We start from the raw sequence: 14,002 nt of genomic DNA, 5'->3' as shown, positions 1-14,002 counted from the left end.
GGGACTACGAGCTTGATTTTTCATTATCTTCGTTTCAATGTTACAATACATATTTATACATGCCGAAGCATCCAATACCATGGACCAAAAAACCATCGTGTCCAAAACCATGGACCGAAAACCATCGCGTCTAAAACCATGTGCGAAAATCATGCACAAAACCATAGGTAGGTCCGCCCAACCTAACATAGGGTCCAAAAACAAAATTTTCCGGGGCGCTGCCCCAAACCCCATACAAGGGGATACCTACACCCCTCAAACCCCTTGTGACCCTCCTCCGCTACAAAATTGGTGTAATGAAGGGGGGGCTCCGTCCCCCCTCTAACCCCCCAATTAACTATGTGGGCTAGTCGTGGAAAGAATATAACACAACCCAACAGATTGCTTCTCACCTCATATGAAGGTTTCGTATGCAAAATAAAGAAGGCCCTGTATGGATTAAAATAGGCCCCCAAATCTTGGTATGAAAGACTCGATAAGTACCTTCAACAACAAGGGTTTAAGAAAGGCGCAATTGATAGTAACCTTTATGTAAAGTCTGAAGGTGACCATCTACTGATAGTAGTGGTGTATGTGGACAACATAATATTTGGCAGTGATATGGAACAATTCGGACATCAATTTGCAAAATATATGAAAAAAAATTTGAAATGTACATGATCAGAGAACTATCCTTCTTCCTAGGTCTACAAACTACTCAGTCTCCATAAGAAGTGTTTATATCCCAATCCAAATATCTCAAGGAAACTCTGAAGAAATTTGGGTTGGAAGACTGCAAACCAGTAAGCACACCCATGACTATAGGTTGCAGGTTGTGCAAAGAAGATGGTACACTGCCAGTAAATCAGACTAAATACAGGTCAATGATGGGAAGCTTACTGTATCTGACAGCTTCAAGGCCAGATATCATGCAAGCAGTAGGGCTTGTGGCAAGATTTCAAGCATTCCCACGTGAGAGTCATGTTGTTTATGTCAAAAGGATTTTCAAATATCTTCAAGGAATAACAAAGTATGGACTGTGGTATGAGAAGAGCGAAGAATTCAAGTTGAAGGCCTACACGGATGAAAACTGGGCTGGAAGCCTTGATGATAGGAAGAGTACTTTTGGTGTAGCTTTCTTCCTGGGAAAATGCTTGGTTTCATGGGTCAACAAGAAATAGGCCTCCATTTCTCTATCAACTGTTGAAGTAGAGTATATTGTTGTTGCTACCTGATGTACGCAGATTCTATGGATGAGTGTTAGAGTTGAATGATCCCATTCCAATAACGTGTCATAGCACAAGTTCCATCAACATCTCCAAAAATCCAGTGATGCATTCAAAAACTAAGAATATTCCTATCAAGTTCCATTTCTTGAGGGAACAGGTTGTAATCAACACTATCAAACTTGAATATGTGGCCACTAAAGAACAACTGGAAGATATATTTACCAAGCCATTGGAAAGAGAACCATTTGAATATCTCAAGCAACAAATATGAGTCGTGACTCCTCCCTCCAAATGAATTCATTTTGGTAGGTGGTGTCAACTACTCAACATGTGGAACTCATGGTAGAATAGGCTGCAATGGTTTAGGGGGTTCACTAAAGAAGTATATATTTCCATTAATATCAAAATAGGAGAATATTATTGGGGCATCAGAGAATATCATGCTTATCCTCTGGGGGATCTTATGGTGTTTCCATCAATGCCAAAAGGGGGAGATTGTTGGACAATTGGTGGTGGATGTGTTAGTATTGGCATGTATGTTGGCACTGATGTTAACCATCCTAGCAAGAACGCATGCAGCAACAAATGAATGGCTCAAGAGGATTCCTATGATAATTGTAGGCTTTATGTATGAGAATCATCATAGTAGCAGGCTTATTGAAGAAGCCATAAAATGATTATTACAGTGATGGACCAGATGGAATTCCATGGTAGATATAGGCTTCATGTAGAGAATCATCATAGTAGCAAGCTTACTAAAGAAGCCATAAAATGATCACTATGGTGGTTGAGAGTACATCTATCCAAGCACAAAGTAGAAGAGTCAAGGACCAGAGAGTTTGTAGTGATCTCACAATTATTAATTGAACTCAAAGCCTACATCAGACTCTATCCAATGCAAAAGTTCTGGAATATTTTTCCAATGATATGAGGAAGTCCAAAAATAGTTTCCTAGATCAAAATATATGATCTGTCGAAGTCTAGGGATTTGAAGCCAAAGGAAGGAACAAATATTAGGAACCTCGAAGGTTAATATATTAGATATGAGGATATCGGAGATCAGCATACCATGCATATAGGATATTGGAAACTCGAAGATCAGCACATCGAGACATTGGCACATCAAAGGTTGGAACCTTGGGATATCAAAAGGAATGAGGCATTGGAATAAGGGGATATCAGAGCACTGGGATATCGGAATATCATAATTTCTTAGCTAAGGTATTCTAAGAAGTTAGGATGTCCATCAATTTTGATAAGTACTATAAAGCACCGAGGAATGTCGAAGAAGATTAACAAATAATTTTGTTGCAAAACCAATTTTTGATGGGCCCTCTTATCTCTCCTCGGTAGGACACATGGCGGAATAAGATTGGCTCCAAGAAGCTGAAGTGGCATCTGACGTCAACATGACGTGGAAGTATGACAGGACATGTGGCAGGTTGATTCAACGTTATTGGTTTACCTAATGAGCCAGATCTGGGTGACACGTTTCATTGTTGTGAAGCCGTCATGTGGATTGATGACATCATATTGGAGGTTGGAATATCAGATGATGAAGGCCCTAAAACTTCAGTGCAGATGAGTTCGGAAAAGTTACGATGAAAGGGGATTTCGATATTAGGTTGGGACTTGGTCATGAAAATCCAAAGAACCAAGCGCACAAAGTAGTTAGCAAAGGAACAAAACACCTTAGCACCTAAAATCTAAGCTAAAATTCACAGCTCTCGGTTCCATGGAGGAGAAATGCTCAAGGAGCTAAGTGTCACAGGAGCTAAGGATATCAGGGCTGAGAAATATCATAATGTTCCACCTTTGTGAAGTTATGATGTGGATTTTCTCTGATAATGCAGTACAACAAGTTAAAGGATGTGTGGGTTGATAGCTATGAAATTGAATACAAGCTCAAAGGTATTGATCACTGAAAAGGGGTTAAAAATGTAGAAGACTTTGTGACAAGAAATCAAGGACGACATTTTTGGCATAAACGAATATGGGTTTCTTCACGTGCATGAAAGGTTGTGATAAATGAGAATAGAGCAGTCATCTCTATGAATTGTCAAGATCTGTGGAGCGATAAATGAGAATGGGACTCTCAGAGGAGTGTGCAGGTAACCTGAGAATTAATTTCTAAGCATGGAGCTCTACGCAGTTAGACAATGAATAACTCCAAGGTCCATCTCTATTTGTGTACTGTGACAAGAAACTAATAGGAGACGCAACAATGGAAAAGAGAGCCATACCTAAGTACAATTTGGCAGCTAAAGGAAATAAATCAAAGATGGCCTTGCGTAGAGTGCCTCAGTGGAAAGCCATCGCTTGTAATGGAGAAGAGTGGGGAATTGAGTATATTGCAAGTGCGTTGTGGTGTGAGTGGTGTGCATTGAGATAGAGAGGTCGAGGCACCAAGGGGGACACTATGTTATACAACAACAAATGCATTGAGAGTGTTGTGTGGAGAATTGAAAGTGTAGTGTTGAAGAGCAGTCAGTAGTGAGCCCTTGACAGAGGAGGTAGAACTTAGAGGAAGTGTTATTGTGAGCAGTAAGAAAAGATGTTAGGTCCCTATACTACTAGTTAAACCCCCTTATTGTTATTAGTTAAACCCCCTTATTGTATTTTTGTGCCCATGTAGTCCCCATATTGTTATTATTGTGCCCCATAGAAGCCCACTATTGTTATTGTTGTGCCCTTACATTATTATTGTTATGTTGGCTCTGATTATACTGTGACCCCTTAGAATCCTATATATAGAAAGGAGGTCTTGTCATTTTCATCATCCAAGAATTGTTCATTTGTGTAAGGTAAAGGAGGTTTCCCCATCGAAGAGGCTTATTTTGAAGTCTTTGATCTATCTGTTCTTCTATCTTGTGAGTTGGTTCCATAACATTTGGTATCGGAGCTTTGGATTTTAGGGTTTCGTTGCTTCAAGCAGACCATCATGGAATTTTCACTATAACGTTTTTTCTACGAAGTTTTAGAAGTTGACATTAAAACCCATTTGAACCGAAATAGTAATGAACCTCATGCCTAAATTTCAGACCTTGGCTCACTAATTTTTGGACATATGATCTGAGTAATTTAGGGTTTTTTCAAGCTCCAAAATTAGATCGCAAACAGGTGACCTTGGGAAAATTGTCATAACTTTCTCCCTGAGCATCAGATTCAAATTTCATAAAACGCAATAGAAAGAAAATGAACTCTAATGTTTTGGGTATCGTTTTCAGGGCCGAAGGTGGAAACTATGACATGCGGCACTTCCTCCAAGTTCGCTCTACTGAACTTGTCTATAATCAGGTCATTGTGGGAGATTAGGCATAACTCTTTCTTGGAGAATCCAATATCGATCAGACATGTGGGGTTAGGAAAGAGGACTCAGAGGGCTACCACAGAATGAAATTTTAGAACTTGGAGATCTGAAATTACAGAGTTACAATCGTTTCAATATCGAGCTCCTAAAAGCAAGAAAAAGAATGACTCGAATCAAGAAAATAGAAACACCTAGTAAGAAAAATTGGATGGATTATTTGAAGAATACGATTGAAGCTAGGATAAATGTCTTTATCTATTGCATGGAAGCTAAGATCGATGGTTTAGAAGCAAAATTTAAAGGCAACATGGAAGATTTGAAGAAATACATGGAAGGTTTGAAGGAAGGTGGTAAAAAGTTGCTATAAGAAAGGCTTCTTGATGGCTAAAAGGTGGTAGAGGAAACTCATGATGAAAACAAAAGAAATGTTAATCATGATTTCATAGAATCTAATATTGGAGTGAAGTCCCACCATATTCCAAAGATAGATATGAGGAAGTTTGATGGCAATGATATGGTAACTTGGATACTACAGATGGAGAAATATTTTGATCTACATGATGTGCAACGGCCACAAAAGGCACGTATTGCATCTTTATATTTAGAACTGAATACGTTTGTATGGTGTAGATTGATTTGTTCTCGTAAACAACTTGTCACCTAGTCAATTTTCAAAGAGGAAATGATAACACATTATGAGGATACAAACAAAAGGGTTCAATGGAAGAGCACATTGAGGACTTCCAAAAATTGAATATAAGGGTAAATGATATTCCATAGAAGCATAGGATTGAAGTCTTCATAGGGACTTTAAAGGTTAAAATCCAAAATGAGGTTCATCTTTGGGAACCTAATTCATTGGAGAAGGCATTCAGGGTGGCAAGAAAAGTTGAAAGCAAAATTATGGCAACAAGGAAGTCTATTGTTCACAACTATAAACATGGAAGTGTTGTTGCTCCTAGTATTCCACATCCCACAAGGCTGACACCACAAAAATTGGAGGAAAAAAGAGAAAAATGGCTTTGTTATAGTTGTGATAGAAAATAAACTAAAGGTCATAAGTGTGCTGAGAAGAAAAGGAAAAAGAAATTTCAAAAGAAGAGGATATACAACAGGAACCAACCCCAGAGAAAGAAGAAATGAATCAGACCATATCTTGTAATGAATTAACAGGAATTACCACTCCTCAAACTCTCAAGATAGAAGGACACATCAAGAAGAAAAAGGTAATAGTGTTGATTGATTCGGGTAGTACCCATAATTTTATTCATTGTAAAATAGCCAAGGAATTGAATTGCTTCCTATATCTAGCACCAGAGTGTCATTCAATGGTTGCAAAAGGAGGAACCATAAATTTCTTTGGAAAGTGCCATAAAATAAAGCTATCCATGTGAGAATATGTCTTGAATAGTCCAATGCTTTCCATTCCAATGGGTGGTGTTGATGTTGTACTAAGAGTCCAACGGTTACAACCTTTGGGGATGATAGCTTTCAATTTTCAAGAACTTTTCTTGAATTTTTTTTGGGAAGGAAAGGAAGTTGAATTAATGGGTATCATAGGCAAAACCAGGAAAGATAATTAGCTCTAATAGCATGATAAATCTTCTAAAGAAAGAACAACGGGGCATAATTTGCTCACTACAAGTTCAAACAATGAAATCATCTATTTCTCCAGATCTCCAAAAAGTCTTGGACAACCATTCTAAGGTTCAAGAAGTGGAAGATCAAATCAAGCATCAACAAAAATTTACCCAACTCTTAAAGGATAACCTCTCTTTGGCGCAAAATCGAATTAAACAACAGGCAAATCAACATTGCACTGAAAGAAGTTTTGATGTAGGCGATTGGGTATTTTTACGGCTACAACCATACAAACAAATGTCCCTCAAGCAAGCTAGGAAGGATAATAAATTATCACCAAAGTAATATGGTCCTTACAAGGAGTTGAAAAATATTGGTACTATGGCATACAAATTGGAGCTTCCTGCATCTTCCCGAGTGCACCCAGTTTTCCATGTTTCATGCTTAAAGAAGGTTATAGGTGAGAACCTCCCAGTTCAAACAATATTTCAGGAAATTGATGAGGAAGGAAAAATCAAATTGGAACCTGAAGCAATCATGGAAATAAGAACCCGACAACTGTGAAATCGACCAATTTCAAAGTTTCTCATCAAGTGGAAGAACTTAACTACTGAAGGTTTTGCATGGGAGGATGAGAATTTTATGTAGATGCATCCATAACTACTCAAGCGTTGAGGACAACACTTTTTGAAGGAGAGGGGCATGTTAGGTCCCTATACTACTAGTGTAGCCAGCTACATGTGAGCACAAAAGAGAGAGTGCAGAAGTTGAATCTGCAAACAACCATTGTTGGTATTTTTAATTGTATTATTGTATGTCTCTATTTTGAGTTTGAAAATTGTATGAAATAGTAGAATAGTGGCAAGGGCAGGTTGGGGCCTGCATACTGAAGAGGTTGATGCCTCTTGGAAAGTTGGTGCTTGCTAACCAAAGGGGGTCGGTGCTTCCTGTGAGTGGATTCTCACAAAAAAATAGATGTAATTAAGTGGGTGCTTAATTTACATCATAAATAAACAAAAAATTTGGTGGTTTTTTCCCTCTGGGTTTCCACGTGAAAAACATTGTGTCAAATGTGTGTGTGTTGCTCATGAGATTGTTGTATGAACATGTGTGTTTGAAATATTGTTGGTTCACTACTTTTGTGAATGAATGCTCTCACAAGTAAAAGAAAATAAGAAGGGATTGTAAGCATAATAAGAAAAAGATAAGAGTTTCATAATTATTGATTCATCCCCCCCCCCCAGCAATTCCTTATTTCAACAGAGTTGTTTTGGCTTCGAGGGGACGCCTTTATTGCTGAGGGGTTTTTCTCAGGACTATGGTAGACCCTGTTATAGTGGGAGATCTACGGGATCGATTCTTACGATGAAAGAAGATGGGGAACAACGGAAAGATAGATATCGATAAATTAAATGAACAAAGTTTTGAGTTGTGGAAGCTCAAGATGGAGGATCTGTTGGTGGATAAAGATCAGTGGATCACAGTAGATCCAGGTACTAAACCAACAACAATGTCAGCAGAAGACTAGGTGAAGTTGGATCAGAAGGTAATGAGCACAATTTGATTATGTATCTCAGATTCAGTATTATTGAATGTATCAGGGGAAGCTACGACGAAGCCTATGTGGGACAAGTTAGGGACTTTGTACCAATCTGTCTCTTGCGAACAAACTATTCCTACAGAAAAGTTGTATAACCTTAGGATGAAGAATGGAGACTTAGTAACAAAGCATTTAAACACCTTTAATATTGTGGTAAGCTAGTTGTTGTATGTTGATATAAAAAATTTAGATGAAGATAAGTGCATCATTTTGTTGTGTTTTGTACCATATTCATGGGATAATGTAGTTGTTGCTATAGGTAGCACTTTTAACAACCCTCTTGAAAATTCCATGTAATAAAAGTTAATAAACGCAAAATAAGACCACGGTTAAGGGAAAGGTATTCCAAGATGAAAGGTCACAAGTTTCATGTGAGGAGGAAATTGAAGGAAAATGATGGAAAATGAAGAAAATAGAGGCCTCGTTAATAAAAAGGCTTCTGAGGATTAGTGGGTAACCTTTTGTCAATTCAAGTTTTGGAGCTCTCTCATTATTCTCTCTCTCTCTCACTCTTGGTCACTTAGAGTTTTCTTGGAGCACTCTAGCTTTGGATCAAGGAAGGAAAAACAAGGAAAGGGAAAGGAAGCAAAGTAAAAATCAAGCAAGGAAGAGCAAGATCAAGCAGATTCAACAAGAATACTTGTTGGTAGCATATTGCATGTGTGATTTCCTAGCTGGTTTTGACATGCATGGATTTTCATGTAGGTGTATGGTTCTCTTATTGTTGATGGCATGGTTGTGTCGGGTTATGATAGTGGTTTTTACCCTAGCCTTGCCTTTTCTGGATGCCATGGTATGTTGGGATGTTTATCTTGGTTTTTAGGTTTGGATTTGCAAGATGGATTTCGGAATCTGAGGCGAAGATGGTCTCAAGGTTAATTCCCAAAGGCCTAGGAATCCCTTGAAAGGTTTTGGCGGGATACATGGTAAAGCCTAAGGAAGCAGTCTCAGTTTAGGGCCTAGTGATCAAGGTTTGGATTGCGGTAAATCCTGAGAGACTGGTCTCGGTATAGAACCTAGTGATCTAGAATTGGATTGCGGTAAATCCTGAAATATGAGGAGACGGGAAATTCCTCAAGTATAGTGATGGATTCCAGATGGCATTCCAATCTCAGTTCGGTTTTGTGACCGGAGCACTGGTTTTGGTGTGATCACGGTTTGGTGAGGATGGAGGTGGTTTAACCTCTAAATTCCCTTGGTTGATTTTGGATTGGTTTATCCATGAGATCCCACATTCATGCTTGGAATATGGCATGGGGGTGACAGGCTAAAAGAAAGATTTGATTCAGCCATGTCTATGGTCAGATGGTACATGGAAGTCTCGAACCTGGTTGGATTTGCATATGATTAATGAAAGAAAAGTTCCTCTTGATTTTGTACTTGTTTATATGTGGATTTAATCACTGTTATAACTCTGTTATTTCCATGGTTTTATGTTGGTTATAAGCATGGTTAATTCGCTAGTTCATGTCATTGTTATTTCATGTAATTACTTGTAATTGTTAAAATGATGGATGCAAGACCTGATTGATGTCGTAACAATTCAAGGGAGAAGGTGGTGATCCTTCTTGTCATATTTCAAAAGAGTTTTTAGTCATTCACGCTCTGTCTTGTATCATAGACTTGTAGGTTGCATTGATGCCAAGTGCTTGACAGAATGTTAGTCCCAGTTGGGGATGGTCAAGCCTAGTTCTAAAGTTTATTTTTGGTTTATTAGTATTGTAATCATGTGTATGATGGATTCTGAAAGTTACAACAAGTTTTGGGAAGTGGCCAGAATTCTAGGCTAGAAAAGTGCCTTAAATTCAGCAAACGCTAACACAAGTATGTTGGGAAAAGTCGTTGGATGCAGGCATGTAGGCCTGTGAGAGTGTTTATAGGTCCCTGAACAATAGCATGCCCATAGCATCAGAGCATCTAGAGATCAAGAGGTCTAAAAGGTCAGTGGGACCCAGGGGCAGGATCTCTGAGTGGATGGGATGTCTCCTGGGGGTGTTGTTGCTGATGTAGAAGGTATGGTTGATGTGTTTCCATCGATTCCATTTACTTAACGTCACCAAAGAGGTTGAATCATATCATAGTAGCCTCTCATCGCATGTTTACTCCAGTTGGCTAGTTACTTGAGTAGATGTGGGAGGAGGGTGGTTACAACAATACAACTACATTGAAGTTTGATGAAATAGTCTCATCCTTGTTGTTGGATGACATGAGATGAAAAATATAGAGAGCCAGAATGGAGATGCCTTATCTGTACGGGACGGTACTAGAACAGGTAAAAAAAAATGTCCTCGAGTGGGAGATCTAATTCTAGAGGGAGATGTAAATCCCCATGAAAACCTGTAAAGGTGTGTTGGGAATGTAGAAAGGAAGGGCACTACAAAAAAGACTATAGATCTAAATCTCCTAAGAAAGGAAAGGGATCTTATGATTCTCCTTCTCCAGAGAAGAAAACCACCTTAGATGAAGGTGGGGATGCGTACTTGGCTTGTTATTCAAATACACAAGTAGATCACAAGACATGGTTGATTGAATCGGGTGCATCATTTCACTTCGCTCTCCATAGGGAGTGGTTCTGTAAGTATGAGAAACATGATGGTGGAAAATTCAAGATGAATTTGCAAGGTGGAAGGTTTAGAAAACTTCCTAGTGTTCTGCATATTCCTACATTGGCCAGAAATCTATTTTTTGTAAGCAATATGGATTATGCAAGTGTAAAAACAGTGTTCAAGAAAGATACTTGCAAGATGGTTTAGGGAGCACTCGTATTGATCTGGGGAGTTTGTACTAGAACTTTGTACAAGCTTCTGGGTAGCGTTGTTATTGATGGGTGTGACAGTTTTGTGGTTCTTGAAAGTGGAACAGAAATTATAGTGGTCTCTGAAGAAAAGACCATGTTATCGCATCAAAGGCTTGGACATGTTGGAGAGAAGGGCCTTCAAATACTGCATGGTAATGGTATGATAGAAGGTATGTCTAATTTCTCTATGGATTTCGATTTCTGTGAATATCATGTATATGGGAAACACAATCGGGTGAGTTTTTCCTCGTGTGTTAAGAGGGCGAAAAGGATATTACAGCTTGTGCATAGTGGTGTGTTTAGACTTGTGTCGGCTCCATCACTGGGTAATTATGTGTACTATGTCTCATTTATAGATGACTTCTCGAGGAATACATGGATACCTTAGGAAGAAATCCGAAGTCTTTGACGGGTTTAAAGAATTTATGGCTCTAGTGGAAAATTAGACAAAGAAGAAGATTAAGGTGTTGAGGACAGATAATGGTGGAGAATTTTGCAAGAAGAATTTTGAACAGTTCTGTAAGAAGTGTGGTATAGCATGGCGGAATACTAATCCATACACACCTCAGGAAAATGGTGTTGCAGAAATAATGAACATGACATTGATCGAAAAGGCAAGAAGCATGCTCAATGGTGCTGGATTAGGGTGGGAATTCTAGGCAGAGGTAGTGGATATTGCATGTTACATATTTAACAAATCACCTTCATCAGCGTTGGAGGATAAGAATCCACATGAGGTATGTACTGGTAATAAACCCACTCTTCACATCTGAGGGTATTTGGTTGTGATGCATATGTACGTGTTCCAAAGGAGAAAAGAACCAAGTTGGATAGTAAATCTCAAAGGTGCATCTTTATTGGTTATAAGGATGGTTTAAAATGTTATAAGCTTTGGAACCCAAAAACAAGGAAGGTTGTGTACAGTCGAGATGTGGTGTTTAGAGAGGTGAAAACTATTATTAAACATGAATTCCTATAAAAGGAATATGAGAAGATAGAGTTTGAACTAAAGGAGGAAGAACCAGACTCTACAGAAGAACAAGAATCAGAAGATGAAGAGCCACAGACTCCAGATTTGAGAATATTAGTTTGAGAGAAAAGGAAGCTAGAGAGGTATAGTCCATCTACTTTCTATTCAAATTTATCTTTATCTATTGTCGATGATGACCCCTAGAACTCTCAAGGAGGCAGTGGATTCAGAGGGTAGAAAACTCTAGAAAGATTCCATGGTTGATGAAATGGCATATTTAGACAAAAATGAGGCTTGGGATCTGGTGGGTTTGTCGGCTGGAAGTAAACCCATTGGAAATAAATGGGTGTTTAAGAAGAAGATGAATGCATAAGGAAAGGTGAATAAATACAAAGCTCGGTTGGTAGCAAAAGGTTATTTCAAGGTGCGGGTATTTGATTTTGGTGATTATTTTCTTATGTTTCCAAGTTAGCTCCTATTATATTACTTTTATCTGTTGCTGTCGCATTTGATTTTGAGGTAGAAAATATGGATGTGAAGAGAAAATTTCTTCACAGGGATCAGGAAGAAGAGATCTATATGCAGCAACCTGAAGTCCTTGCAGTGAAGGATAGGAAAGAACTTGTATGCAAGTTAAAAAAGTCTCTGTATGGGTTAAAACAGGCACCAAGGATGTGATATCAGACATTTGATACATATATATATGGGGACTTGGCTTCACCAGAAGCAAAGCGGATCACTGTGTGTATTTTAAATTAATTGGTGATTGTATTATTTATTTGGTCTTGTATGTGGATGATATGTTTCTGATTGGAAATGACAAAGAAATTATCCAGGATTTGAAGACCCAATTATCCTCCAAATTTGACATGAAGGATCTTGGTGCTGAAAACTATATTTTTGGCATGGAAATTAAACGAGATCAGGGAAAGATGACGCTCTAGTTAAACCAGGGGAATTATGTCGAGACAATATTGCAAATGTTTAATATGTAGGATAGTAAACCGGTGAAGGTTCCTATTCATGTAGGTGTAAAGTTATCTGTTGAATAGTGTCCTAAGACACAAGAAGAGAAAGAGGACATGTCCTTGTGTTCCATATGTGAGTAGAGTTGTTCGCTTGATGTATTCAATGGTCTATACTAAGACCAGACATTGCACATGCAGTGGGAGTATTGAGCAAGTTTATGTCGAAACCAAGGAAGAAGCATTGGAAAACAATGAAGAGGGTTTTCATGTATTTGTGTGGCACTAGTGATTATGGTTTGTGATATTAAGGAAGACCAGATTTGGACATAGTTTTTTACATTTGTGGCTTTGTTGATGTAGACTGGATTGGAGATCTAGATCAAAGAAGATCTACAAGTGGGTATTTGTTTAACCTATTTGGAGGAGCGGTCAGTTGGATGAGTAAGAGGAAGTATGTAGTGGCACTTTCAACTATAGAGGTTGAATACATGGAAGCCACTCATGCAAGCAAGGAAGAAGTTTGGTTGTAGATATTGTGTTCAATTATGGGGTTGGTGCAACGAGCTATAAGGATAGACTGTGACAACCAAAGTGCAATTTTCTTGGAAAATAAATTTGCTTATCATTCAAAGACAAAGCACATTGATGTTCAATATCACTTTGTGGGGGATATGGTTGAGTACAAAAGGGTGTTGCTAGTAAAGGTGGACACTTTGAAGAACGTTGCAGATGTATTGACAAAGACTGTAAGCACCTAGGAGTTTAAATATATGGATGATTAAATATTATATTGAAGAAATGTAAAATATGATAATATAACAAATTAACCCAAACATCATATACAAATGCACTAATTAAATTTTAATTTATATGAATATTTTTATAAGATATATGTCAATTTTTCGATGAATAAAAGATTTAAAAAATTACAATAATTGCACTATCACAAGTCGATGTTTCCAAAAAGGAGAAAATCTCATTCAAAAAATTGGTGTGTCTATAACATAAGATAACGCACCGGTGGATTATCTTATATAAAAGCACCATGATGACATATTTTTGCATGCCTAGTGCCTTTTAAGAAAATAAGAGCCCCGATGTATTCATTTCTTCAAGCACCAGTCCTATTTGAGATTAATGCTCCGGTGCATTGTAGTTCTTAACGCACCAATGATTTCATATAACTAACTACTTGGTCCTACAAAATATTATTCCAACCCAGTGAATTATGAAAACTAATAGCACCAGAACTTTTGTATAACTAACGCATAGGGGTGTTTGTAAAAACGATACGCATCGATGCTGCAAGTTTAAAGAAAAGCACTAGCACATCAATTCTTTTTTGTGTGCCCCGGTGTCGTTCCTTAGAAGAATGCCCCAGGGATTTTTTATCTCTTGGCACTGGTGTGATATATATTACACATTGGTATTCTTTGCATTCAACACCTTGGTGATTTTGGTTATGTATGTTTCCTGGAGCTTGTATATATGTAGCACACTAGTGCTACTTGTTCCAATAAGCGCACCACAAAAAAAACATCCACTAGAACCTCCGACCGCCCAAATTT

General features: G+C 38.2%; 1 protein-coding gene across 1 annotated transcript; it reads left to right on the top strand.

Moving 5' to 3' along the window:
* The first annotated feature begins 794 nt into the window (after positions 1–794).
* On the top strand, positions 795–1,160 carry LOC149175276 (secreted RxLR effector protein 161-like). Its single transcript, XM_089421100.1, has one exon. It carries the CDS (start codon positions 795–797, stop codon positions 1,158–1,160), a length of 366 nt encoding a protein of 121 aa, XP_089277226.1.
* Positions 1,161–14,002: the final 12,842 nt, after the last annotated feature.

This window comes from Pinus tabuliformis, chromosome 4_1 (assembly GCF_031772625.1).
Source record: "Pinus tabuliformis cultivar Carrire ecotype Pingquan chromosome 4_1, CPIR1, whole genome shotgun sequence".
Lineage (NCBI taxonomy): Eukaryota > Viridiplantae > Streptophyta > Pinopsida > Pinales > Pinaceae > Pinus > Pinus tabuliformis.
Note: the sequence above shows the minus strand (reverse complement) of the source record. Positions and strands in the feature narration are given on the sequence as shown.